Source organism: Cynocephalus volans, chromosome 2 (genome assembly GCF_027409185.1).
Source record: "Cynocephalus volans isolate mCynVol1 chromosome 2, mCynVol1.pri, whole genome shotgun sequence".
In the NCBI taxonomy this organism is placed as follows: Eukaryota; Metazoa; Chordata; class Mammalia; order Dermoptera; family Cynocephalidae; genus Cynocephalus; species Cynocephalus volans.
The window spans coordinates 199996180-200019960 of NC_084461.1; the positions used below are offsets into that span (position 1 = coordinate 199996180).

Here is a 23781-nt window from a genome sequence, read left to right on the forward strand (position 1 = left end):
TCCTTTAAGGGGTGTGGCAGCACTCTGGGGCTAGCAACTCTGGGAGCCATTACTTATTTCCTCTGGGCCGGAAGTGGCAGGGAGGTGCCTGCTGTCAGCACAAGAGAGGGGAGAGAGTGAAAGGGCAGCCTGAAGTTGCTTTTCACATAAGGAGGCAGCCAGCCCACTGCTGCACAGTGGGGAGATCGAGCACTGAGACACAGATGCCCTCTGATTTCCTGCCAGCAGGGGATTCCCATTAGCTGAGGCCACCTGCAATTTGGAAAGCAAACAAGCCCATTGGTAGAGTCCACATGGCTCAGGATCCACAGGCATAGAGCAAGGTTCAGGAGAGGCAGAAGATGTATCTGAAGGGTCTAATGGGATACACCCAGCTTGGTGGCTACAGGTGTTGTCTTCAACTCTCCCAGCATCCTGGCCTCCAATATGACTGTCAGAGAGACCAGATATCAAGCAGGCAGCTCACCCCCACTGAGCATCTCAGCTCTGAGCTGGTGCTCATAGTGGCCAACCATATTTGTCTGCCTCCAGGGACCTTGGGGGCTTGCGGGGAATAAACACGGACACTCAGCAACCAAACAATGGGCAAGACAGAATTCTAAATGAAGGTAGAAATGATAAAGGACTGAATAGAGACCTAAGCCGTGTGGCCAGTATAGCAGGAAGGGGGCAGGGTGATAGGGGGTGTTTGGGAGGAGGAGGCAGGAGGCTGTTAGAGTCCTGGAGGGTGACATGGCTGGCACTCGTGGGGACAATGTCACAGAGGAGGTGGCCCAACAGGCTCACGAGAGATCATGGGTATGAAGAGGAACCAAGGAGGGGAAAAGAATGAATGTAGCTTTTACTGAGAAGCTGCACATGCCAGGCACTGTGGCAGGAGATGCTGAGGGGCCAGTGTATTAGAGTGGTCATGAGCACAGCCCCTGAAGTCAGACCGTTTGGGTCCAAGAACCAGTCCCACCACCTGCTGCATGCAAGGCACTTCCTCATTCTGCCCAAGTGCTCTGAAATGGTGTTACTCACCAAATCCACCTTAAAGGGAGGTTGGGAAAGAGTAAAGGACTTGATCTGCCTAAGTTCTCAGCACAGAGCAAGACCAAAGTACTCTTGGTACTATCATCAATACCCCTTTGAGGGAGGGAGGGCAGAGATCTCAGGGTGGAGCAGAAGGGACAGGGATTTCAGCACCCAGGTCATCCATACTCCCTCCTGTATGACCTTGAGTGAATTTGCGAACCTCTCTGATCCCCTGACCACAACACATGCAGCACCGTGACTAACACCAATCAGATGCTGTGTAAATATCAGTGCCCCATGCACACCCAGCCCTCTCCCTGAATGTGCCTACTGCCTAGGAAGGTACCTCTGAGCCTTGGCCTTGTTGCCCCAGATTGGTCTTCGGTCATCATCACTGATGAGGAACTGAGCATGTGTGGGAGGAGTCAGACACACCTGGGGGCAGGTCTCACCCAGCCTTCTTGCTGGGTGACCACAGGCAAATGCCTCTACCTCTCTGAGTTGCTATCTGCTCTACAGGGTGATGCCAACCATGTAGTGCTGTTATGGGATTGAAGTGTGATAATGGATAAATTTCAGGTCCAGTAGGAATTTAAGGGTGCTGGGGGTCGGGGAGCAGTTTAGGTATGAGGATCCATCTCAGTGCTTAGTACATAGCTGGTTCTTCCTAAATATTGGAGTCCTAAATGTTGGGGAATCATCCTGTGCTGGCTCCTGTGCTGGGGTTGCCAGGCCAGCTTTAACCATGGAGTTAAGTGAAAATGAAAACACAACTGAGAGCGGTTATCAGGGATCAGGCACCTGCTTAACATGTGGGTGGCCTCGCATTTTACAGCTAAGAAAACTGAGGCTTAGAAAGCTTCCTGGCGTCCCATAGGACATGAACTTGGGCCATGATAAAGTGCTCCACACTATATGTGGATGCAGACAGCACAGGGGGATGTCAGCAATCCCTGTCACAGGCTGCTGCTCTGTTCCTTCTCAGCCTTACTCTTAATCATTTATTGACTCACTCACTCATTCATCCATTCAACAGATATTTATTGAGAGCTAAGTATGTGCCAGGAACTGTTCTAGGAGCTGGAGGTACAGAAGTGAACAGAACAGATAAAAATTCTGGCCCTCGTAGGGGCAGGTTCTGGAGGGGTAGTGGAATAGGATGGGGTGGTGCTATGTTGTAATTTTAAAATGGGTGAGGGCAGGCTCATTGACGAGATGATTCCGAGCACAGACTTGAAGGAGGTGAAAGTGTAAGCCATGAGAAAGGAAAAGCATTTGAGGCAGAGGGAACAGCATGTACAAAGGCCCTGAGGATAGAAAGGGAGACTTATTAGAGCAGGGGGTTGTGAGGGCCCTGTAGGCTGCTATAAAGACCGCGGCATTTATCCTAGGAGAAAGAAGTCCCTGGAGGTCTGGCCACTGTGCAGGGACTGGACATTGGGAGATGAAAGTGGGGAGTCTGGAGGGCCCCATAGGGCAACTCGGAGCCAGCGTGTGTACACAGAACACTGTGTCAAGCCATCTCTGGCTCTGTGGGATGTCCTTCCTTTCACCAGCCTCCTTCACCCCTCAGGGGAGACTTGTGACTTTGTACCACGAATTTGGAGTGTCTAGGGACTGCGCATGGGCTTAAAACAGCAGCTGATGAGGCAGGTGTAGGTTTCAGGTCTGGAACGCACTGTGGTGATAAGAACACTTGCTTAAATTAAGGCTTGACAAAGCCTTTCCAGTAGGATTGGCTCCTGGCCCTGGGTCACTGGGGCTGGCCCAGAGACTTGGAGGGGCAGGACATTGGCAGCGAGGCCCCCGCTGAGCTCCCTCTCATCGCCCCCTTCCCTGGGGCTGAGGACGGCCCAGACTGACAACCGGGATTCCCCTTGGAGCCTGGAGACTGAGGGTGATTCTTGGGAAGCAGCCACTGACCTGGCCAGCCCTAGGCTGGCTGGAAAGCGGGAAGCAGTGGCCAGGGCAGCCACTTCATGCCAGGCCTATTCATAACCCAGGCTTTGCTCCTCAGACATGCAGCCCATGAGTCACCCGGGGGCCTCTCCAGTGTCTCCCAAGGGGACTGGCAGGGAAGGGAGGGTATCTTTTGTCCCCCCCTTTCCCCAAGCTCCTCTCCCCACGGATCTGGCCTCATGCTTTATGTGCCAGCTTCATGTGCTTCTCACATGCTTTTGCAAACTGGACAGTCCACATGTGGGGGACTTTTTCTTAAGGTAAAGACTTGGCTGCCTGCACTTGGACTTGTTTCCGGGGTCTCCCCTTGGGCCTGTGACCTCATCAGAACTGAATGTTTTTCTTGGGTCTTCTGATCCTGAGATTTCCTCCTCCATGTTGGAGTGCTGGTGATGTGCTCACCTAGCGATGTGCTGGTAACTGTCTAATGGCCAGCTCCCTGAATAGAAGCTCTGATTAGTAGTATTTGCCTATTTCTGTAGAGTAAACACTCCCATGTGTGCCGACATACTACTAACGGGGCATTTCCGAACGCAGAGTTGGAAAGGGACGTCCACGATGGGCTCTCGTGAGATGATGAGAACGGGCTTCAGCACAGGGCTGGGGCCCAGCCAGCTCTCCACCCCACCAGCCTCCAGGATGGGCCGTTGCCCAAGCTGTCCTCTTGTGGACAGGTCACTGAAGGTGGCTACTTCCAGGCCCACAAGGCCTTAGAAAACTATTGGTCAGTGCTTGACAGCCTTCAGTCTTCATCTGACATTTGGGGCTGGGGAGTGGGCATCCCCCGGGAAGGGACTGGGAGGGGTCATTGAAGGACACTGCTCAGAGGACAGCCCCAGCCCGGAGCTAGAGGTGAGAAGAAGGAGCCTCGTCCTGCACTCAAGGCCACTTCCACTAAGACTTTGGTGACGAACACCTCCCAGTGTCGCTACAAATGCTTTCCAAACAACTTGAATACACTGCAGGATTGGGGTGGGGGTGGGGGTGAAAAATAGTACAGCCACTTTAAAAAACAGTTTGGCAGTTTCTTAAAAAGATAAAATGGAAAGCTACCCTAAAACCCAGTGATTTCACTTGGAGGAGTCCATCTACAAGAAACGAAAATGCATGGCTATTTATAACATTACTCCTAATGGCCCCAACGTCGAGACACGCAAATACCCCTCGGCTGGTGCGTGCTAAAGAAAACATGCTCTATCCATAGGATGGAATGCTATTCAGCAACAGAAAGGAATGCAGCACTGATACACACAGTAACACGGATGAACATCAAAAACATTGTGCAAAGTGAAAGAAGCCAGAAGTAAGACTACATACTGTCTGATTCTGTTTATATCTAATGTCCAGAAAAGCAAATCTATAGAGATAGAAAGTAGATTAGTGGTTGCCTGGGGCTGAGGGCAGGAATAGCCAGTGAATGTAAATGGGCACTGGGGTCATTTTGGGGGTGATGAGAATGCTCTAGAGGTAGATTGTGGTGACAGTTGTATAACTCTGTAAATTTCTTAAAAATCACCAAATTGTACACTTACGAAAGGTGAATCTTAGGGTATATAAATTATACCTCAGTTAAGCTTTTTAAAAACCATGTTTCCTAAACACCTTTTTTAGTGGATTCATAATGTTACTTCAAGTTGGATGTGCTTTAATTTGTCTGACCTTCTCTAGTTATATTGGATGTTGTGTCTGCTTTTTCGATGCTACAAACACCACAGTGATGAAATTTTCTGGTTTAGGATTACTTCCTCAAATGTGTTTTCCAGAAGAGGACTTTCTAGGTCAAAAGTTATGAGCATTTATTAGGGTTCTCAAATCTTTTTCCCAAAGTGTGGGACCAACTGAGCGCTCCAGTTTCCTGCCCTCCCCTAATTTGCATAGCCAAACCACAGCGCCAACCCCTCCCTCAAAAAAGAAAACCCCACTATTTCACGGTGTTAGAAGTTAGGATAGTGGTTGCTCCTGAGGGGACCAGAAGGGTGTAAGAGGGAGGATCTAGGGGGCTGGTCATGTTCTGTTTATTTTCTGAATTGAGATGTAATTTACGTCTAGTAAAATGTCCAATCTTAATTGTACGGCCGGAGGAAGTTTTACATATGATTCACTTGTATAACAGTCACTCAGATCAAGATATAGGACACTTCCAGCATCCCAGAAAGTTCCCTTGTGCTCCTCCTCAGACAAAAGATAAAGCTCCTCTGACCTCCACTACCACAGATGAGCTATGCCTGTTCTGGGACTTCTTACAAATAAAATCATAATTTTCAAATCTTGATTAGGTTGCTGTTCATATAGGTGTGTTCTTTTTGTAAGAGCTGCTGAGCTATGCGCGTATGATTACATATCTTCCTGACCGTATGTTACACCTCAATAAAAGTTTAAAGTGTGAGGTCAAGACGAAGAGTATGTCAGGGCACATCCACTCCGTGGCTTCCTTGCTGACGATATTCCTTGCAGTAGTAGATGACAGTTATTGTACCTGGCTGTGCCTGTTCCCCGACGCGGTCTTGGTTCATGGTGTTGGTGGGGGTGAAAACGGGGCTGGGCCCATGAGCTGATCTGTCTCTCTCTTTTCTCCCTATGTCTCTGTGTGCCTGTCCCGTGCCCCTCCACCTCATGTGCTGTGTGTGTCTGCAGAACCTCGTTCCGTGCTGTCTGGAAGGGAGCTCCATCTCATCAACATCTCACGGCCTGGCACTGCCTCAGCATGGCCATCTCATCGCGCCTCGCCCTGTGGGAGCAGAAGGAAAGTCATGCTCAGGGCTGGGTCTACAGCCACAGGGGCCGACTCGACCCTTAAAAGAAAAAGTCACAGCCTGGTGCCTCAGCCTCTCCCTTCCCACCTTGGGCAGGGTGTCTGACATCCAGCCCTCCTTGTGGCATGTCCAACCCCACATTCCATCTTCTCCCAGCCAGCTTGGGTAGCTATGGCCTTTCCAACCCAACTAAGCATTAATGACCATACCCTTGACTCCTCCCATGGCTGCCTGGTCTTTCCCTGTTCATCAGTTGGTGGCAGGAAAATGCGGGTAGACCAGCTGTCCCATCTCCATCCTCATGGCAGCTCTGATGTGTACTGGGGTTTGCATGGAAGGAGGAAAGCCTGGGGGTGGGGCGAGGCAGAGACAGAGCTGTTGGCTGCCAGGTTTACACCACAGGTATGGTTTCCGTGGTCCCTGCCTTCTGTCACCAGGGAGAACTGGAAGCGGGCCCTTCTCCCCAGCTATTCCTTCCTTTCCTTTTCTATTTCCCATGAGATACCAGGAAGGGCTGCCTCTTTTTCTGATACACCCTCTCTCCTCCACCCTTCCTCCCACCCCCATGGATGTGATCTGATCAGCTGGTAGTGGAAGAGTGGAGTGGGTGAGAAGCTTCTTTCTGGCTGCCTCCTGGCTGTCCCTGCCCCTTCCAGTCTGATCTGGGGGTAGTGTTGAGGTTAGTGTTGAAAGTAGCAGAGGTTGGCACCTGTCGAATGTGCCTTAAGACTCACTCTTACTTACAAAGTGGGTTTCAGTCCTGCAGCAGGAGGGAAGAAAGAAAGTGGTGTAAGTGGGGGCCCAGCTGTGCATGCCCCCTGCTGCTCTGTTCCTGGGCAATGTGGGCATCAACCAGCCTTATTCCATGGCCTCTGCCTCGTCTCCAGGACTTTCCTATCTCCTTTTTTTCCCCCTCTATCAGCTGGCCTGCAGGGAGCAAGTCTTTGCCAGACACACACACAGGACCTTGATAAGCAGTTTACTTTAAGCTTGCGTGCCTCTTCCATATAAAGCACTGGTGATTTTTTCCCCCCTTCTCATGAGCAATCTCACAATGATGCATGTTAAAGACACACTTCAGTTGGCCACAGCTGGTCCCATGCCTCAGTGTCCAAAGTCACTGTGGCCAACAAAGGGGTAGCAGCTGCAACCTAGGTCCAGCCAGCTCTGGCCTGGCCACACTTCTGGGGTAAAATGCTAGTGTCCAGCCTGCCTGATTTGGGACTCAGTGCTAGGGAGCCCCTGGCTGCCCATGTCCTGGTTTAAGGCCATCAAGAAGCCACATACTGCATCAGTGGGCTAGAGCCACAGGTTTGGATCTTCGTAGAAATCATGGCTGCAAACCCTTCCCTACCTTGCCATGTTCCTGGTGCATAGTAAGTGATTACTGTGACTAATGAAGTGATTAATCTATTATATTAACTACAAGATGAGATGAGGCAGGAGAGTGTGGACCTTCCCTGTGACCCATCCCCTTCTGGAAACTGGAAAATCTCCTTTCAGAGCAGGTACATCTAGAGATGGGTTTGTCCCATGCCAAAGAAGGGAACCAGTGACCTTGACGTCCAAACTCATATCAGAAGGAGACTCGATCCAGGCAGAAATTGCACTGACTGGCGTAACCTCTGCTGCTCATACATTCCATTTTTACACACTGTCTCAGGGCCTCCCAGAGTCCCACTGCCATGCTTTGCTGTGGCCTCATACATGGGCTTGGTCACGTGTGTCCTCCTTGGCCTCTCCCAGGCTCCATCGCTAATGTTTTGAAGGGTGAATTGCCTCGGCTGGATCACTCACTAAGCTCTCTCCTTTCTTGCTTCTGCAAAACAGATTCGGGAAGAGGACAAGAGCCCTCCACCGTCCTCGCCCCCTCCCCTTTTCTCTGTCATCCCAGGGGGCTTCATTAGGCAACTGGTCCGGGAGACTGAGAAAGAGTCCAAGGAAGCGAGACGGAGGAAACAGGCAGTGCTTGCCTCTCCAGAACAAGAGGTAAGTGGCCCCCAGGAAGGGAACCAGGTGCATTTCTGTACCCACCATCCTGAATCGTCTCTGAGTCACTTGTCACCCTTCCTTCACTCTTGCCATCCCTGCTTTGAGAAACATCCTTTTTTCGATCTGATCTATCGAACTCCTATGCATCCTTTAGAACTCAGTTCAAATAGCACATCTCCAGAAAGTTCTCTCATTGCCCTCCTTCTTCTGATTTCCACTTCACCCTCTATGCCTGTCTTAATTGTGGTCGGCCTACTCAATATTTATTCACATGACTTATTTGACTAGGAATCCCTTAAGAGCAACAACAAGCTCTCATTCAACCCTGTATCTCGAACAAATCTCGTAGTACTTGGCTCATAGTGAGTGTTCAGCAGATGTTTGTTTAGTGAATGAATGAATGATATCAGTTGATATGTGATTGGTCGGGGTCATTGTTCCCCTACTTTTGCAGAAAGGGAAACCTAGACACTAGCTAAGATATATAGTTAGTTCATTTAAATCTAAGTGGAAAAGATATTCAGTTGGTAGTCACTGGTATAGCTGTTCTAGCTGTTAAAAACCCTTCCATGCCAGGTGATAAGTAGCCATGGTCCCAAGCCCCCAAGTGCCCTCCAACTGCTATGCTCACCCAGGCCCCTCCTCTGAGTCCCTTGGAATAATCACCATCCAATAATTAAAGGGTTAATGCTTGGCACAGGTGGGGACCTTGGTACCCTGCTATCCTGGCATCCCTTTGATTGATTGGTGTCCACTAAAACCCTCTAACTATTCTGAATAGTAAATAGCACTAAATAGCACAGCAGGATTGAAACAATAGTTGAACACGGTGCAGACCCTGTGCTTTAAGGACTTTCAAACTTGACCCTGGTGGTGGCAAGTGCTATCTCCCTCCTTAGCCAGGGCACCTGGGCAGGGTGATGAGGCTGGACAGCAGGGAGGCAGGCTTGGAGCGCAGCGTACCTTGGAAGCATCACTGTGTTAGGCAGAAAGGGCACCTCCTTGTGTCTCTCCAGTGGCCCCTTGGAGCAAGCTGAATGCTGCAACAATTGTTCTGTGAGGTCTGGTGGCCTCGGGCCTGGGGTTGTCTTGAGCCCAGCGTTCATTCTGGCTCCTCCTTTCCTATCCCTTCAGCTTTGGTTTTTCCAGCCACCTCACGTGCCTGCACCACCTGCCCAATTACAACAATGTTGCTACATCAGAGAAGTCCTCCAGCAGCTAAACAGCAGCAGCAGCTGAAACACCCTGGCCAAGTGTTTCTGGGGGAGGCTGACAGGGAGGACAGGCTCTGTCCCCACACTTGCCAGACCTAAGGTGTAAATAGGAACCTAATTTGACCCCAGTAGGCTGTTGTTAGTCATGTTGAAATGTTACAGTGTGCTGTTTATCTCTAGACAATGCTCACATTGCTACGCATGGGCTCATTTGATATCCTGTGCAGTAATGGGGTAGATGGGATTAGACCCATTTATCAGAGGTGGAGATTGAGGTCTAGACAGGTCATGTGACTTGCCCAAGGTCATGAGGCCAGATAGAGGCAGAACCAGGGTGAGAGCCTGTGTGTTCTCTGCTCTTACAAGCTGCCTGGGGAAAGGGCCAGTGTGGTGTGTGAGGTGGCTGGTGTGGCCTCAGAGGCCTGGGGAGGAAATGGTTCCAGGAGGCTGTTGTTGGTGCCACTGTGAACAAGTTAAGAAGCAGAGGTGAGCAGAGGCTGGGGACAAATTGTCATGCTGGGCCTGGACAGAGACTCAGAACAAAGATGCAGGATGGACAGAACTCAGACCACAACAGGTGGCTAGACCACGGGCCAACGTGTTCCTGGGGATGTAGCAGGGGAGCCTCAGGATGTGTTCCTGCAAGGCAGCAAGTCCTGACTGGTTCTCACCAATTTAATTTTCTTGTCCTGATCAGTAAATAACTCCACACTCTCTCTCCTTGTCCCAGCTCAACTGTTGCATTTGGTCCTCGTATAATCCTTGCAAGGAGCCATTAGAATCCATGTCTGTTTTGCAGGAATGGAAAACAAGGCTCAGGGAGGTGACCTAATTGTCTTAAGGCCACCCAGCCAGTGAGGGGCAGGGAGAGGCTGGAATAACACTGGGGTAGAAAGAAATCCATATTGAATGTCAGTGAGAACTGGGTTCTAGCTCTGGTCCTGCCACTTTATGTGGTCCAGACCAAATCCTTTTCCCCCTCTTGGCCTCAGTTTACTCATCTGTAAAATGGATGTGCTATGAGTTTCCTCTTGGCCTCAGTGATTCTAGGGGTGCTGTTTCCTCCATATGCTGAGAAGGGTACAGAGGGGACTAAGGGCTTTAATGACTGTAAAAATGCAAAGGAAGAGAATTCCTGGGTGTGTGTGTTGTGGGGGGCCTGGGGTTGGTTACCTTGGGTTATCTTGTTTGGCGCATCCCCGTGTTACTGTCTCCTCCATAGTGGTTAGTTAAAAATAAGGCACTGACTCACTTTTCAAAATGGCATAGATGGTGATGAGATTTGCCACGTGTGGTCAATCCCACTTCCAAGGCTACATCCTGCCTGGACCCAGAAGGTCAGACTGAGCCACTCAGCCATGGGCACCAGAGCCATGGTTCTCAGCTCTGGTTGCAATGCACATTAGAATCACGCAGGAGGCCACAGCCCACACCAACAACATCAGACTCTTTGGGAGTGGGGCAAGCATCACTGTTTTTCAAAGCTTCCCAGGAGATTCCAGTGAGCCCTAGAGAGACAAGCAAGGCTGTGTAATATGCAGCAGTTGAGGGAACTGTCTTTAGAGTCAGAGAAGCCTAGCTTGACATTTCAGCTTTGTCTTTTGGACCACATAACATCTTTGTGCCTGTTTCCTTTCTTGTAAAATGGGGAGTGGTTCAGAATCTACCTCACTGGGTCCTTATGAAGGTTAAGTAGGATATTGCATGATGGTGTTGTAGGGCTCACTGTGAGGGATCTATAAGTGATAGCTCTCATTATTATTAAAATCATTATTACAAAGACGTAGAGACTGTACTCTTGTGGAATCAAGCCCATAAAACAGGAGTGTGGGGGGGAGACACAAAGAAAAGCCAGAATGGAAGGCAGAATGTGGTCCTTGCTGTGATGGGAATATGAGCATAGTACCCTGGGACTTCGTGGAGGTGTGAGATGATTTCTGATTGAGGTCTTCAGGTGGAGATGTATAGAGAGGTGACATTTGAGCTGGGTATAGAAAGATGAGTGGACTGTGGATAAGTAGAGAGGGGGAAGGTCATACCAGGCAGCGAGCTCAGCTTGAGAAAGATATGGAAGCAGGGAAGGCTCAGGTGTGGTAGGCAATGCCCAGTGTAGCCAAAGCCTGGGGATAAGTAGGGACAATGAGACCAGAATGGGGGCTGGGGGCTCTTCACTGAGGATCCTAAATGTTCAACGTTGGTGTTGAAAGATTTTCCCATAGGCTGTGGGCAGCTACAAAAATTTTTTGATCAGGTTCAAACTGATTGACAAATTAAATTTAAGAGACACCATTTCAAATCCTGTGGCAATGATAAGAGATGATGAACTTGGGTTTGGGGAAAGAGACACAGATTTGAAGCCTTGCAGGATGGAATCAGCACTATCCTGGGAATGGTTTGAATGGAAGAAGAGGGTGAGAGTCCCAGATTTCCAGGCATGAGTGTCTGCAAAGCTACCTTAGCACTGTCCAAGATGGAAGAGCCCAGATGGGGGCAGGAGGGGAAGCTGGGGATAAGAGTAGAACTGTCTACAAGGTCTCTTTCTGCAGAGGTGGAGGTGAAGCTGAGCCCGTTAGCTCTTCAGGCCATAGCCAGGCTTGTTTGAGGAGGAAGGGCTATGCAAGGCTGAAACCATAGGCAGGAAAAGGGCCTGGGAGAGGAACAGGCAGTAGAAACCCCCTTGGGTGTTATGTAGCTTCAAATGTCTAGGTCAGGCAAGAGTGGAAAACCTCAGGGGCGGAAACCAGGGCCCTCAGCTGGTATGGGCAGTGGGGTGTGGGACCAGGGCAGCAGAAGTAGTGGCAGCTCAGTTTGTTCTGTACTCTGTGATTTCCAAAGTGCTTCTCTACATCTCATCCTATGAAAAATCTGGATGCTCAGGTGCTATCTGCCTGTACTGAGAGAAAACCAAAGCTCAGAGAGGATAGATGGTGTTGTCCATGGTCACCTAGTGGGAAAGTGTTGGAACCAAGGCAAGAACAGGTCCTCTAATGATAGGCCCTGAGTCCTTTCCTGATTCCTTCCGGGCCCAGTAGGAAAAACCAAGTCAGAAACAACAGCAACAATTACTGCAGCAGCAGCAGCTACTATTGCTGAAGACTTGCTGTGTGGTGGGTCCTGTTTCTGCATATTATCATGGATCCTCACACCCACCCTGCAAGGTAGGCCTTTATGATCCTCATTTTATCGATAGGGAAACAGGCTCAGAGAGGGAAAGCAATTTAGCTAAGGCCACACAGTTAGGGGTGGCAGTCAGGAGTTAAACATTGTTCTGCTGGGCTCCAAAGTCCACTCTTCTACTCCATCACTTGGCCTTGAGGTGCTGGGCCAAGGTTTAGGGTGTTGGGGTTTGCCTCACTGCCGAGCACAATGCCCCTCAGATCCTGGAGGTGCTTGAGGATTTTGGGATGGATGAATGGATGGGAGAACACCTAAAAAAATGAATGAATGTGTGCATGAATGACAAAGCTGTTAGGTCAGCAAGCAGCTAAGTCTGGTTGTGGTCTTTCTCCTAGACCCCAGAAATTTCCACCAGCCAGCCCAACAGCAAGTCTGACAGTGACACCAAATCTGGAAGCCCACAGATTTCCCAGGACAACCAGTCATGCTCTCCCCAGAGCTCAAACGTTCCGGGCAGGGAGCACGAAGGGGCTGATGGCACTGACCCTGTGCTGAGGACCAGCATCAATGGCGAGAAGCCCCAGGAGCCAGGCCCTAGTGGGACACCAGCCAGAAAGACCCCGCACTTCAAGAGGGGTGTGAGGAGGGGTGATGTGTTGTTGATGGTGGCTAAGCTGGACCCGGACTCAGCCAAGCCGGAGCAGAGGACCCATCCCCATGACTCCCCAACTCGCAAGACCTCACCCCAAGCCACAGACCCTGGAGGGGAAAAGAAGGGGGGAACCCCAGGGTCTCCTTGTGACCCCAAGGTCAGCACTGAGGATTTGGCCCTGAAGGCTGAGAAGAACCAGACTGGGGGTCTTGGGGATGCAGGCCAAGGAACTGTGCTACCGACAAAAGGCGAGAAGGGTCAAGGCACAGAAAGGAAGGGGGGCAGTGCCCCCCAGAGCAAAGGTCCAAAAGGGGGAGAGCCTCAGGGCAAAGATGGGCAGGGGACTAAGCCCCAAGCCCAAGGGTCAGGTGAGGGGGGACGACTGGGGACAGAGGAGAAGGAGGGAGAGGACCCCTCAAATAAGATGGAAAAGGTGAATCTCTCCAAGGATACAGGAGGTGAAGGAAAATATTTTGGGCCTCAAATTCAGATGAGAAATTGGGGAGTTTCCCTAGGCAGAAGGAGCAAATGGGCTGGCCCCCAGAATAAGGAAGATAAAGAAGGTGAGCCTCAGACCAAGGTGGAGAAGATGGGCAAAATGCAGGGGAAGGTGGGAGATTCTCTGAGAAAGATGGAGAAAGCAGGAAAGCCACAGAGCGTGACTGGGAAGGCAGGTGACCTCCAGGATAAGACAGAAAAGGTGGAGCAACCTCAGAGTAGGACTGGGGAGGCAGGGGAAGCTCGGGGTCAGGCAGAGAAGGGCTGGAAAGCCCCAAAGGAGGTGGCTACAAGGGCAGAGTCACCAGCAGCAGCTGAGAAGGGGGGCCAGCCGGAAAACAGAGGACAGAAAGCAGAGGTGCCCTGTGCAGGAGCAGAGCTGGGAGGACCCAGGCAGCCTGCTCTGGAGAACGATGCAGAAAAGCTCCAGATCCAAAAGGAGAACCAGCAGGGGCCAGTTCCACAGGATGGGGGCAAAGGAGGCCAGAGCAGAGACTCAGACCAGGTGAGGGGGCTGCAGCCCTGGGAGTGGGGACCCTCCAGAGATGAAGGGATGGAAATTACCTGCCCCTGGGTATGGGCAACGGGTGGATGGGGGTTAGACAGAGAATTCAGAGAGGAGTGACGAGAGTCGGGAGGCACCTAGTGGAGGGGTGGGTACCCTTTCCTTGATGAGCAGGGCTCTTGGAGCTCTCCCACTGCACCTGTCCTGGAGTGGGACTCTCCACAGAGTGAGAAAAGGTCCCCCAAATGTGAAGCGTCCCCTCGTGGCTGATGCGGCTGAGCTTATTTACTGTGTCGCACGACAGCTCTCAAACTTGGGGTGGCTTGAAGAGCAGATTGCTAAAAATGCAGCTTCCCAGGCACCACTTTGTAGGTTCCCATTCAAAAGGTTGGGGGGTGGGAGCAGGAATCTGCATTTAAATAAGACCCTCCCTGCTCCCAGCCTCCCAGCAGATTCTGATTTAGGTGGTCCCAGACCACACTGAGAATCTTCCAAGTAAGGGGTTTACCTCCTACACAGGGTGGGGGTGGGGGCAGGGGGCAGTGTTACTTTGCTGGTTTAATTTATGTGATCTTTGCTCTCAGGCTCCTGAGGACAGATGGTATGAGGCAGAGAAAGTCTGGCTGGTTCAGAAGGATGGATTTACTCTTGGTAATTAGGGTTGTTAGTACCATCTGGGGGTCTACATCTTCTCCCCTTGTACCCCTCGCTACTGTTAGCCATATTGTCTGGTACTGGTTACACTTTGGGGGGAAAGGCAGGGAGTTAGGAGCTGCTGAGACCAAGCTGGGGATATGTGACTTTTGGGGGGATGAAGATAGCTGCTGGTCATTTTACCCATGGCAGCTGGTTGACTGGGTGCCGTTTTCAAAGGCTTTTGAGCTTCCGTTATTAATTAATTAACTAATTCATTAATGCTACTAGCATTGCTTGGTTTTTACAAAGTTCCTTAAGGAACTCAGAGTCAAATGCAAGTGGGCAAACAGATTGCATCTCATGTGCACATTTTGTTGATTAGTTGTGGCTGATGGCTGCACTCTACTGAAAAGTGATTCTGAGTCCCGGTCAGAACATGGCTGGACAGAGTGGTTGATTAGTGATGTCTGTCACGGGCACTGTAACGGGAAACAGCAGCCTGTATGCCCTTATCTACCATCTCCAGCTGAGGTATGAGATGGGTGAGTGCACCCGACCATCTGGGTGCCTACTCCATGCCCCAAATGGGTCAGACTCAGCCTCTGTCCTTAAAGGGTTGGGGGTCACAAATCAGAGCCCTCCATGTGAATAGACTCCATGGGGAGAGAATGTAGCCCTTTTCTGACCTATCTTGAGCCCCCTCTCCAGCTCCCTGGCCTGCCTCAGAGCCTCTCTGCCCTCCCCTCCCCTTCTTCTCTCTCTGGGCTGTCCAACCAGCAACGGTGCTAAAGCCAGATGAGGGAACAGCCGACCTCCCGGCAGGAAGGGTGCGGCTTTGCATTGATGCTGACAAAACCATCACTGAGGTGGATGAGGAAAATGTTCACCGGGTGAGTCCCCTGTCCCCCTCCCTGCCTGCTCTATACCCTCCTTCCCCACCCCTGCAAGACCTTTCCTTGTGCATGACTGCAGATACTACTTCGACTGGATGCCCTGAAGGGAGTTATAGGAAACACCCCCACTGAACGTATTGTTTTGCTGGAGAGATATCGTTAGGGGTTCATTCGCTCTGTCCTGTGGTGCTCCTTTTATGAGGACACATCAAGAGACATGTTTGTCAATCTTGACATTGGGAGTTCTTCTGATTGACCTAATAAGAAAGTGATTGCTTTTTATTTTATGAACATTTCAAATCATGCTACAGAGCATGTTTCCTTTTTCACTCTGGCTGCCAGGTAACTCAGAGCCAAATTTGCAGCTTGCTACTCACTAACCATAGTAGAGGGTCCAGTGGTCTACATTTTGGGCATTAACCTTTATTTTAGTTTTGCTTTTTCAGTTGTTTTGCATATGTTTTTACAGCGCACCATAAATCCATTTGATGTAAAGTCAGACTACAATGATAGAGAAAAAGAAAAGGTTCTGTCCTGCCCCTTTTCCACTCCTTGCAGCTTATTAATCAAGAAGGAATTTCCTTCCTTGCTCATCTGCATTCCTCTCTGCTCCTCCTCTGTCCACCTTAGGCCCATCTCTCCCACTGGTGTTGGAAGTTTGCAGAGGTCCGGTGCCCTTAGAAAAAATGCTGACCCATAAGAGAGTTCAAGCTTGACCCAAACTCCACAGCATTAGGCCCAGAAAACTCCCTGAGGTTGGAAAGAATGCTGGGGAGCCCCTTATAATGGATGCCTCAAGGAACGATTGCAAATGTCCCTTGCTTCTAAAAGAGTTTGGGCATATTTCCAAGGGATCAATGCACGATTAGCCATCAGATATATGAGGTGGTTAGACCTTGGCCTCCATCTTTGGGGTCATAGAACATATCTAGAGCTCCCCGATGCCACCAGAAAAGGAGGAAACAGCAGTGGGCACTCACACACTCTGCAACATCACCTGTCTTCATGGTGTTTGAGACAGAAGGTGCTCTGAGTTTGCCAAGTCTGTCTTGGGAGCATGTCCCCTCACAGTGCACTGAGTGCAGAAAGAAGGGCCAGAGTGGAGAGGTGGTGGCTCTTGGGTTGCACAGAGGCCAAGGAGAAGGAATGGCCCTATTTTACTCGTAGTTTCACAATTCCCCTTCAGAGTCCTTGTGTTCTGTTGGCTCTTTCACTATGGCTCTCAAGTGATGGGATCACTGTGCCTGTGTGTGTGTGTGTCTGTGTGTAGGGGTGGTGGTGGTGTGGTGAGGGCCACATAGGCTAGACGACATTCTGTGTGATCACTCGCAGGCCAACCCCCCCGAGCTGGACCATGCTGAGGACCTGGCCTCTCTCGTTAGTGTCAATGAATCCAGCGTCCTGAACACACTTCTGCAGCGCTACCGGGCTCAGCTGCCGCACACCTTCACGGGGCCCGATCTGATTGTCCTCCAGCCCCAGGGACTCTCGGTGCTCTCTGCAGGCAAGGTGAGGTGGGACCACAGGGGCAGGGCAGGGGATTAAGTACAGGAGGGGCAGGGGATCCCTCTGCATTTGAGAGGACAGCAGAACCATCAGGGCCCCAGGTAAACCTGTGCCTGAGCAGCATCCTGCCAAAAGTGAGGTTCTGGCGTGACATGAACCACGTGATTCCCCACTCCCTAGAGGGGAAGGATGAGTCACTGTCAGAAAAACAACAGGAGCATTCAAGATAATAATACTAATGAGAGAAAATATTGAATGAATATTAACTCTGTACCAGACACTACTTCAAGCACCTTCAGGCGTTAACTCAATTAATTCTTATAATCACCTGAAAATACAGGTACTATTACTAGTCCATTTTACAAATGAGAAGAGCTGACTGGACCAGGGGAAGCCAGCAGCTAAATTCTCACGTTTAAAACCCAGACCATGAGCTCCTCTGCTCTTAACCACATGCTGGACTCTTGGGAGTCCTGAATACTCACGTAAATGGGGAAACGGAAGCTTCAGTTCTTCTTTTATTTATTTTTCTGGGAAGTGTAGCAATGGCCAAACCTTGGCAAGATGAACAATAAAAGAAAAGGAAATCTCTAAGCGCCACCTTGTGGACAGACCTGGCACTGCAGTTGCATTATCTGAGAGGGTCCCCTTCATTCATTCAACAGATTCTGGTTGAGCTATTGACTAAAGGTCTCCTATGTGCCAGACATGGAGGAAAGAGCAGGGGAGATGCCAGGCAAACAAGCCTGCCCTCGTGGAGCTTCCATTCCAGGGAGGGAAGACAGGCCATAAGCAATAAAGAGAATAGTGGCTGGAGGAGATGCATGTGAAGATGGGCAAGGAGACGGGGAGAAGCAGGCCGGGGCCCTGTCAGCTCTCATTCATGGTGATAATGATTGCAGCTTTTACTCTGAGTGTGATGGCAAGCCACTGGAGGTTTTTGGCAGGGCGGTGACATGATCTGACTTATGTTGTAAGAGGATGCCCTTGGCTGCTGGGTGGAGGACAGATGCACAGGGGTGGAGTGGAGGAAGAGACCTGTGGGGCAGGGTGGTGGGGGTGCATCTTTCTCGAGCACGTGCCAAGGACTTAGTGGGGAAGGTGCAGGCCTCAGAACACCTGCTACCTTGGAAAGATCATGATGATTCTGTGGCCTCAGTTTTCTCATCCGACAATTGGGAATGAAAAGGCACATCTTGCCCTCTGGAGCTCCATGGGACAGACCCATTCCTAATCCCCAAATGAGGCTAAATTTATAAAGAGGAGATGGTGGCCCTGCACCCCCCTATCCGAGACTTTTCTGCTCCAGGATGGCCCACTCCACCCCTTTGGTCATTCCCCAGGCCTCTCCCAGCATGGCTGTCCATGGCCAGGGGTCTGGGAGGACCTCAGAAGCTCTGGGTGGGCCACAGTTGGGCATGCGCCCTCTCCCCTCCCTGCTGTGAGTGGTCTGCTTCTGTTACTGCAGCCCAAGGCCCCTGAGCCATCCAAGTGGCTGGTTGACTTTTCTGGCTCCTTAGAAGCCCCTAGAAGGGATGTTTTTACGAACCTGACAGCAAGCCAGGTCCACATTAGCCATCCCAGATTGAGGCGTTAGAGCTTGGGCAAAAGTGCCTAAAAGTACAAGCATTAGGACATACCCTGAAGGAGGAATTTGAGTCTTGAGATCTCCTTAAGCCTCTTCCTATCCCTGGGGTGGCATGGTACACTGGACTCCATCCCTCCCTCAAAGTCTCCCAGCCTCCCACACCCAGTCCACAGCCACCTCCTGTCCTTCAGCTGAGTCAACATTTTGTTCCCCATGTGGCCACCAGGTGGGAGCACAGATCTGCAGTGAGGTTGAGACTGGGGCCACGTTGAAGATGGGCCGGATGGGGTAGAGGCAGCTCTGGGGGCCTATCTTACTGGGGGGCTGGGCGCACTAGGCAACCGGGAGCTGAGTGTGTGCCTGGGGGCTTGTAGGTTTTCGTGGGTGTGAGTGTGTGGGGTGTAGGTGAGCACATCTCTGTATGCAGGAGCCTCTGCAACCATTGGGTGCGTATGCCCATGAGCACACTTGTGTGCACGCATGCAAGGGCACATGTACACAAATGCCAGGGCATGTGCACACATGCATCTACGAGTACACACGGGGCCTAGATCTGCAGAATTCTTCCTTCTCCCCATCCAGGCTAGTGGACAGGATCTGTCCCTTGAACTTTAGTTCTTCCAGAGTGGGAGGTGGTTCCAGGGCTCAGGCCCCAAGACCTTCCGCCTGCCTCATGCCCTCAAGCTGTGTTCAGCCAGTGTGGGGGCTTGTCCCATCTTTGCCTGCTTTAGGGTCCTGCTGAGCTGTGTGTTGTGTCAGGATAAGGACTCATTACTGTTCCTGGGGGTCTTGGAGAAGAAGGAAAGCCCAACAGCAGATTGGAGGCACCCCCAGCCCCAGCCTAGGGGAGGGCATCACACTGGGGTTTGTACCCCTGGTTCTGCCAAGGCACTAGGGAGGGCAGATGGGGCCCTGCTGGACCCAGCAGTGGCCCACTTAGCATGCTGGGCTTCAGACGTCCTCCTCCAGCTGGGCCCATTCCCCTGTTCCTTTAGGTGCCCATAATCTCCTCCCGCCCCCTTCCCTTCTTCCTGAAGGCAATGTTAAGCAGATTTAACAAGGTCACCACCGAGCTCCATGCTGCCAAATCCAGTGTCAACTCTCAGGACTTCTTTTACTGGACCATCAGAAGTATTTGACACAGCCAATCCTTCCCTCCTCCTGGAAACACTCCCTTCCTTGGCCCCGGGACTCCACTGTCCTGGTGTTCCTTCTGTCCCCCTGGCCCTCCTGCTCAGCCTGCCTCTCTGGTCTCCCTGACTTATCCATGGGATGCCCCAGTCCCGGAGCCTCTTCCAACCCCTACTTCCTTGGTGATCTCACCCAGCTTGTGGCTTTCAAATGGCTGCCATTTGATAGAATTGAATTATTTGTTTTGTTTATCATCTACCTCTCCCCACTAGAAAGCAAGCTCCATACAGACAGGGACTTTTTTTTTTTTAAGTGAGGTTTACTGAAGTATAATTTACATATAGCTCAATTCACTTTTTAATGTATGGTTCTGTGAGTTTTTGACAAAGGTGTAGAGTTGTGTAACCACCTCCACAATCAATTACGGGACAGCTCCAATTATGCCCAAAAGTGCCCTGAGCCCCTCTGTGGTCAACTCCACCCCCAAGTCCCAACCCTGGTAGCTGCCAGTCTGTTTTTCATTCCTATATTTCTGTCTTTTCCAAAAAGTCATATAAATGGAGTCTGTACAGTATGTAAACTTTTGAATCATTTTCTTCCTCTGACCACAATGCATTTGAGATTCACCCATACTATGGTATCTCTCCCCATGTAGTTTATTTTATATTTTATATTTTATGTTTTATTTTATTTTATTTTATTGTTTATTTGGATGAACAGTTGTCCTCGATTGCCTGGGACTGAGACGTTTTCTGAGACGTAGGACTTTTAATGTTAAACCAGGATGGTTGCTCACCGTGGTCCACTAGTTGAAGGACATTGGATTGTTTCTATTTTTTGTTAATTTTGTATATATATTCAATATAACCAGTGACATATAAGGTTTTTCATAAACATAAATTTTCACTTTTCTTGGGCAAATACCTGGAGTGGGGTTGTGGGCTTGTATAAAGAGGGTACATCTAATTCTGCCAAACTACTTTCCGGAGGGACTGTATCATTTAGCACTTTTATCAGCATTGTGTAAGAATTCCATTTGCTCCATATCTTTGCCAGAATTTGGTAGTGACTGGTAAATTTTTTTTTTTAATGTAGCCATTGTAATGATGGTATCTCCTTGTGGTTGGCAGGGGTTTCCTGTGTCTATTTTGTGTAGTATTGTGCCCCAGTGCCTGGGACAGTGCCTGCTACATAGGCTGGGCTCTTCCCAGTAAAGTGCTGAGATGTCTCTGACAAAACTGAGATAAGATAGGAGGCAGGGACACAGACCTGGACCCTAGCCTGGGGTAGGGCACTGTCTTGGAATGTTCCCTGGGCAGCAGTGTGGCTGGGTGGAAAGGCTGATGCCCATGATCTTCCTGCAGGTGCCCCGGGGCCGCCGGGATGGCCTGCCTCCCCACATTGGCTCTCTGGCCCAGCGGGCATACTGGGCACTTCTGAGCCAGCGGAGAGACCAGAGCATCGTGGCCCTGGGCCGGAGTGGCTCTGGGAAGACCACCTGCTGCCAGCAGGTCCTGGAGCACCTGGTCGGGATGGCAGGCAGTGTGGATGGCAGGGTCTCAGGTACAGTGGTCTCCAGGTGACTTGCAAAGTGTGTGTGGGGGTGGGGCTGGATGGAGAGAGCTGGAGGGGGTTGCTGGGCTGCTTTTCCTTATATCCATTCAGCTAACATTCACTATTTAGCAGTGCTGCCCCTAGACACCTTTGTTTGAATTAGAAAAGAGTACACCTTCCTCAAGACATCAGAGGCTGTTTACAGAAAAATCATCATACAATGACATTGTTAGAACCAGATACTTGACTGCTATCTGCTGGGAAATCATGCTAATAAATGTACAAATCTATGACAGTATGATGTGAATGGTGGCCCCTTTCTTGTGGTGTCTTTGTACAGTGTGCAACATGCTCAACTGTACAGTGGACCCAACAAGTAAAGACAGAAGGGCAGGGCCTATGTTCATGGCGAGGAGCTGATGACGGAAACTGAGCTGTACAAATGGGCCAAGCTTGAGCTCTCTGCAAAAAGTGCTGGCAGAGCATGTTAGGGAAAAGGCCAAGTAAGCACAGAGGATGTTCATGGGAACGGGGGTCCTTTGACAAAGTTATATTTGGGCTGAGCCTTAACAAAAGAGTGCTGATTAAAAATAATAATAATAATAATCATTAAAATATTAATAATCATCATAGTAAACACTTACTGAGGACTAATGTGCCAGGCCCTATTCTAAGAATATGAACTTATTTATTATTTAAAACAGCCCCTTAAAGTGGATATTATTATTTGGATTTTATAGATGAGGGTATTGAGATTCAGAGAGGTTAACTAGCTTGCCCAGTGCCACACAACGAATACATCCTAGAGCTGAGATTCACACCCAGGCAGTCTGGCTCCAGAGCTGTAACCACGGGGCTGGTGTTCTTAACCTTTTTTAAAAATTGTTTCCCCCACGAAGGAGCATTTTTAGACATCCCCCCCCAATCATTCCCCCCACCATGAAATTTTAATACCACAGATAAACCATATATCCATTTCTATGTTATATACATCTATGTTCTTTATATAAAGAGAGTAAAATTTTTTCACCACCACCCGCAAGAGTAAGTTTTGCCCACCTTGGGGTTAATATCCTTCCCATTGAGAATACATGACGTAGGCAATATTGCTTTTCTAATAATAATAAATATAATACCACCACCACCTTTGGAGCACTTTCTATGCACTTTACGTTATTGAATCCTTTAGTTCTCATGACAACCATATGAGGTAAGTGCTATTATTATCTCCCTGAGGCACAGGGAGGTTGATTAATTTGCCCCAGATCAGGAAACTAGCAAAGGGCAGAGCCCATATTCCACCTCTCTTAACCCCTGTGCTACGCTGTTTCTCCACTAGGGTTATTCCGATGCTTTAATCGAGCACCTGCTCTGTACCTGGCCCATGTTCGGAGCTGGGGATACAGTAGAGAGAGGCACCAGTTTCTGCCCTCCCAGAATGTAGTTCTGCTGTGAGTGTGTGTGTTTGAGGGTGGGAGTCAGGATAGGCTGTATCCAGGTGCCTAGTGTAGTGTCTGGTGCCTAGTAGGCACTCAATGAATAGTTGTAGAGAGACCACGGGGCTTTTCAAGACTGCTGCTAGGCCTTGAGCTGCCTGACAGCAGGTCGGAGAGTGCTAACATTTTGCCCCTTTCGTAGGTTCTGTCAGGCCCCAGAGACCCTAGGGCAGCCCCCGTCACCCAGGCTTTGCCTATCCCAGGCTTGTGTGTCTCCCCTTTGGACTGAATCTTGATCCCCCATGCCCCTGCTTGTAGCACAGGGCCATGCCAGAAGTGAAACGTGTGGGGTTTAGGGCTGAGTTGAGGGGGGTGGCGGGTAGCTGGCCGGGAGCCTACAGGATGGGGCCTGGCCTTGAGCAGGGGCCAGTGCGAGAGGCAGCAACACCTGGGCCATGGGTGACACCCGGTTCCACACTCTCGACAGTGGAGAAGATCAGAGCCACCTTTGCTATCCTCCGGGCCTTTGGTTCTGTGTCCACGGGCCACAGCTGCTGTGCCACCCGGTTTGCCATGGTGATGTCGCTGGACTTCAATGCCACAGGCCGAGTCACGGCTGCTCAGCTCCAGGTGAGGCTTCAGGGTAAATGAGCAAGAGGGTCCTTGGGGCTGCCGTGTCCTCCGTCCCACTCAGCAGAGCCCCGGGCAGCAGAATAAGCCAGGCTGTCTGCGCTTCAGAATATCCCGGGGATGAAATATTCATGAGGAAATATGTAATTCAGCCGCTCATTAGCCGGGTCTTAAAAACGCAGCTGAAATTAAACAGACGCTCGCCAGCCTTCCGTGGCAGTCCGTGTGTGACGAACACATGGCCTGTTGGTTCCTGTCTCCAAAATCACCCGCACCCCTCCCCACTCCCCCTCCAACATTCTGTTTGAACAGAAAATAGGATTAGGGTATTAGAAGGGCTGTTTGTACATGGAGCTGGGATAATATCCAGACTCAAGGAAAACACCTTGTTGCCAAATAAGTCCCTTTTCTGTCCTGGCCCTGAAATTCTATCATTCATCACCATTTGGGTCAAGGTATTAAAAGCTTCTGTTAAAAAGGAATATGTTGGAGAGTGGCTCCGTTTAATTGTTATTACCTTTGCATGCTTTGATTGGAATGAGTCTATTGCAGTAGTTGATTTCCTAGGTAGACTCTGAGTATTGAGACAAAGGGCTGGTTAGTTTTGATACAGAGGTTGTCAGCAAAGTTTGGACCTGAGATGCTGCCTCAAAGAGTGGGTCAGGTGGGACACCTGGGTAGCTGGGCACCAGGCATGGGG

At 50.3% G+C, this 23781-nt stretch overlaps 1 protein-coding gene across 6 annotated transcripts in view; it reads left to right on the forward strand.

The window, feature by feature from the left end:
• MYO18B (myosin XVIIIB) overlaps nt 1-23781 on the forward strand; it is a 280263-nt gene that overhangs the window by 7181 nt on the left and 249301 nt on the right. For 4 of the 6 annotated variants that reach the window (XM_063086857.1, XM_063086860.1, XM_063086859.1 and 1 more), the window contains exons 2-9: nt 5611-5717; nt 7558-7718; nt 12448-13707; nt 14292-14358; nt 15052-15233; nt 16569-16745; nt 20826-21024; nt 22939-23081. In XM_063086857.1, the coding sequence (XP_062942927.1) occupies nt 5681-5717; nt 7558-7718; nt 12448-13707; nt 14292-14358; nt 15052-15233; nt 16569-16745; nt 20826-21024; nt 22939-23081 (2226 nt within the window). In that variant the 5' untranslated portion in view covers nt 5611-5680. The remainder of the gene's footprint in view (nt 1-5610; nt 5718-7557; nt 7719-12447; nt 13708-14291; nt 14359-15051; nt 15234-16568; nt 16746-20825; nt 21025-22938; nt 23082-23781) is intronic. The other 2 variants (XM_063086861.1, XM_063086862.1) reach the window with 1 other exon arrangement.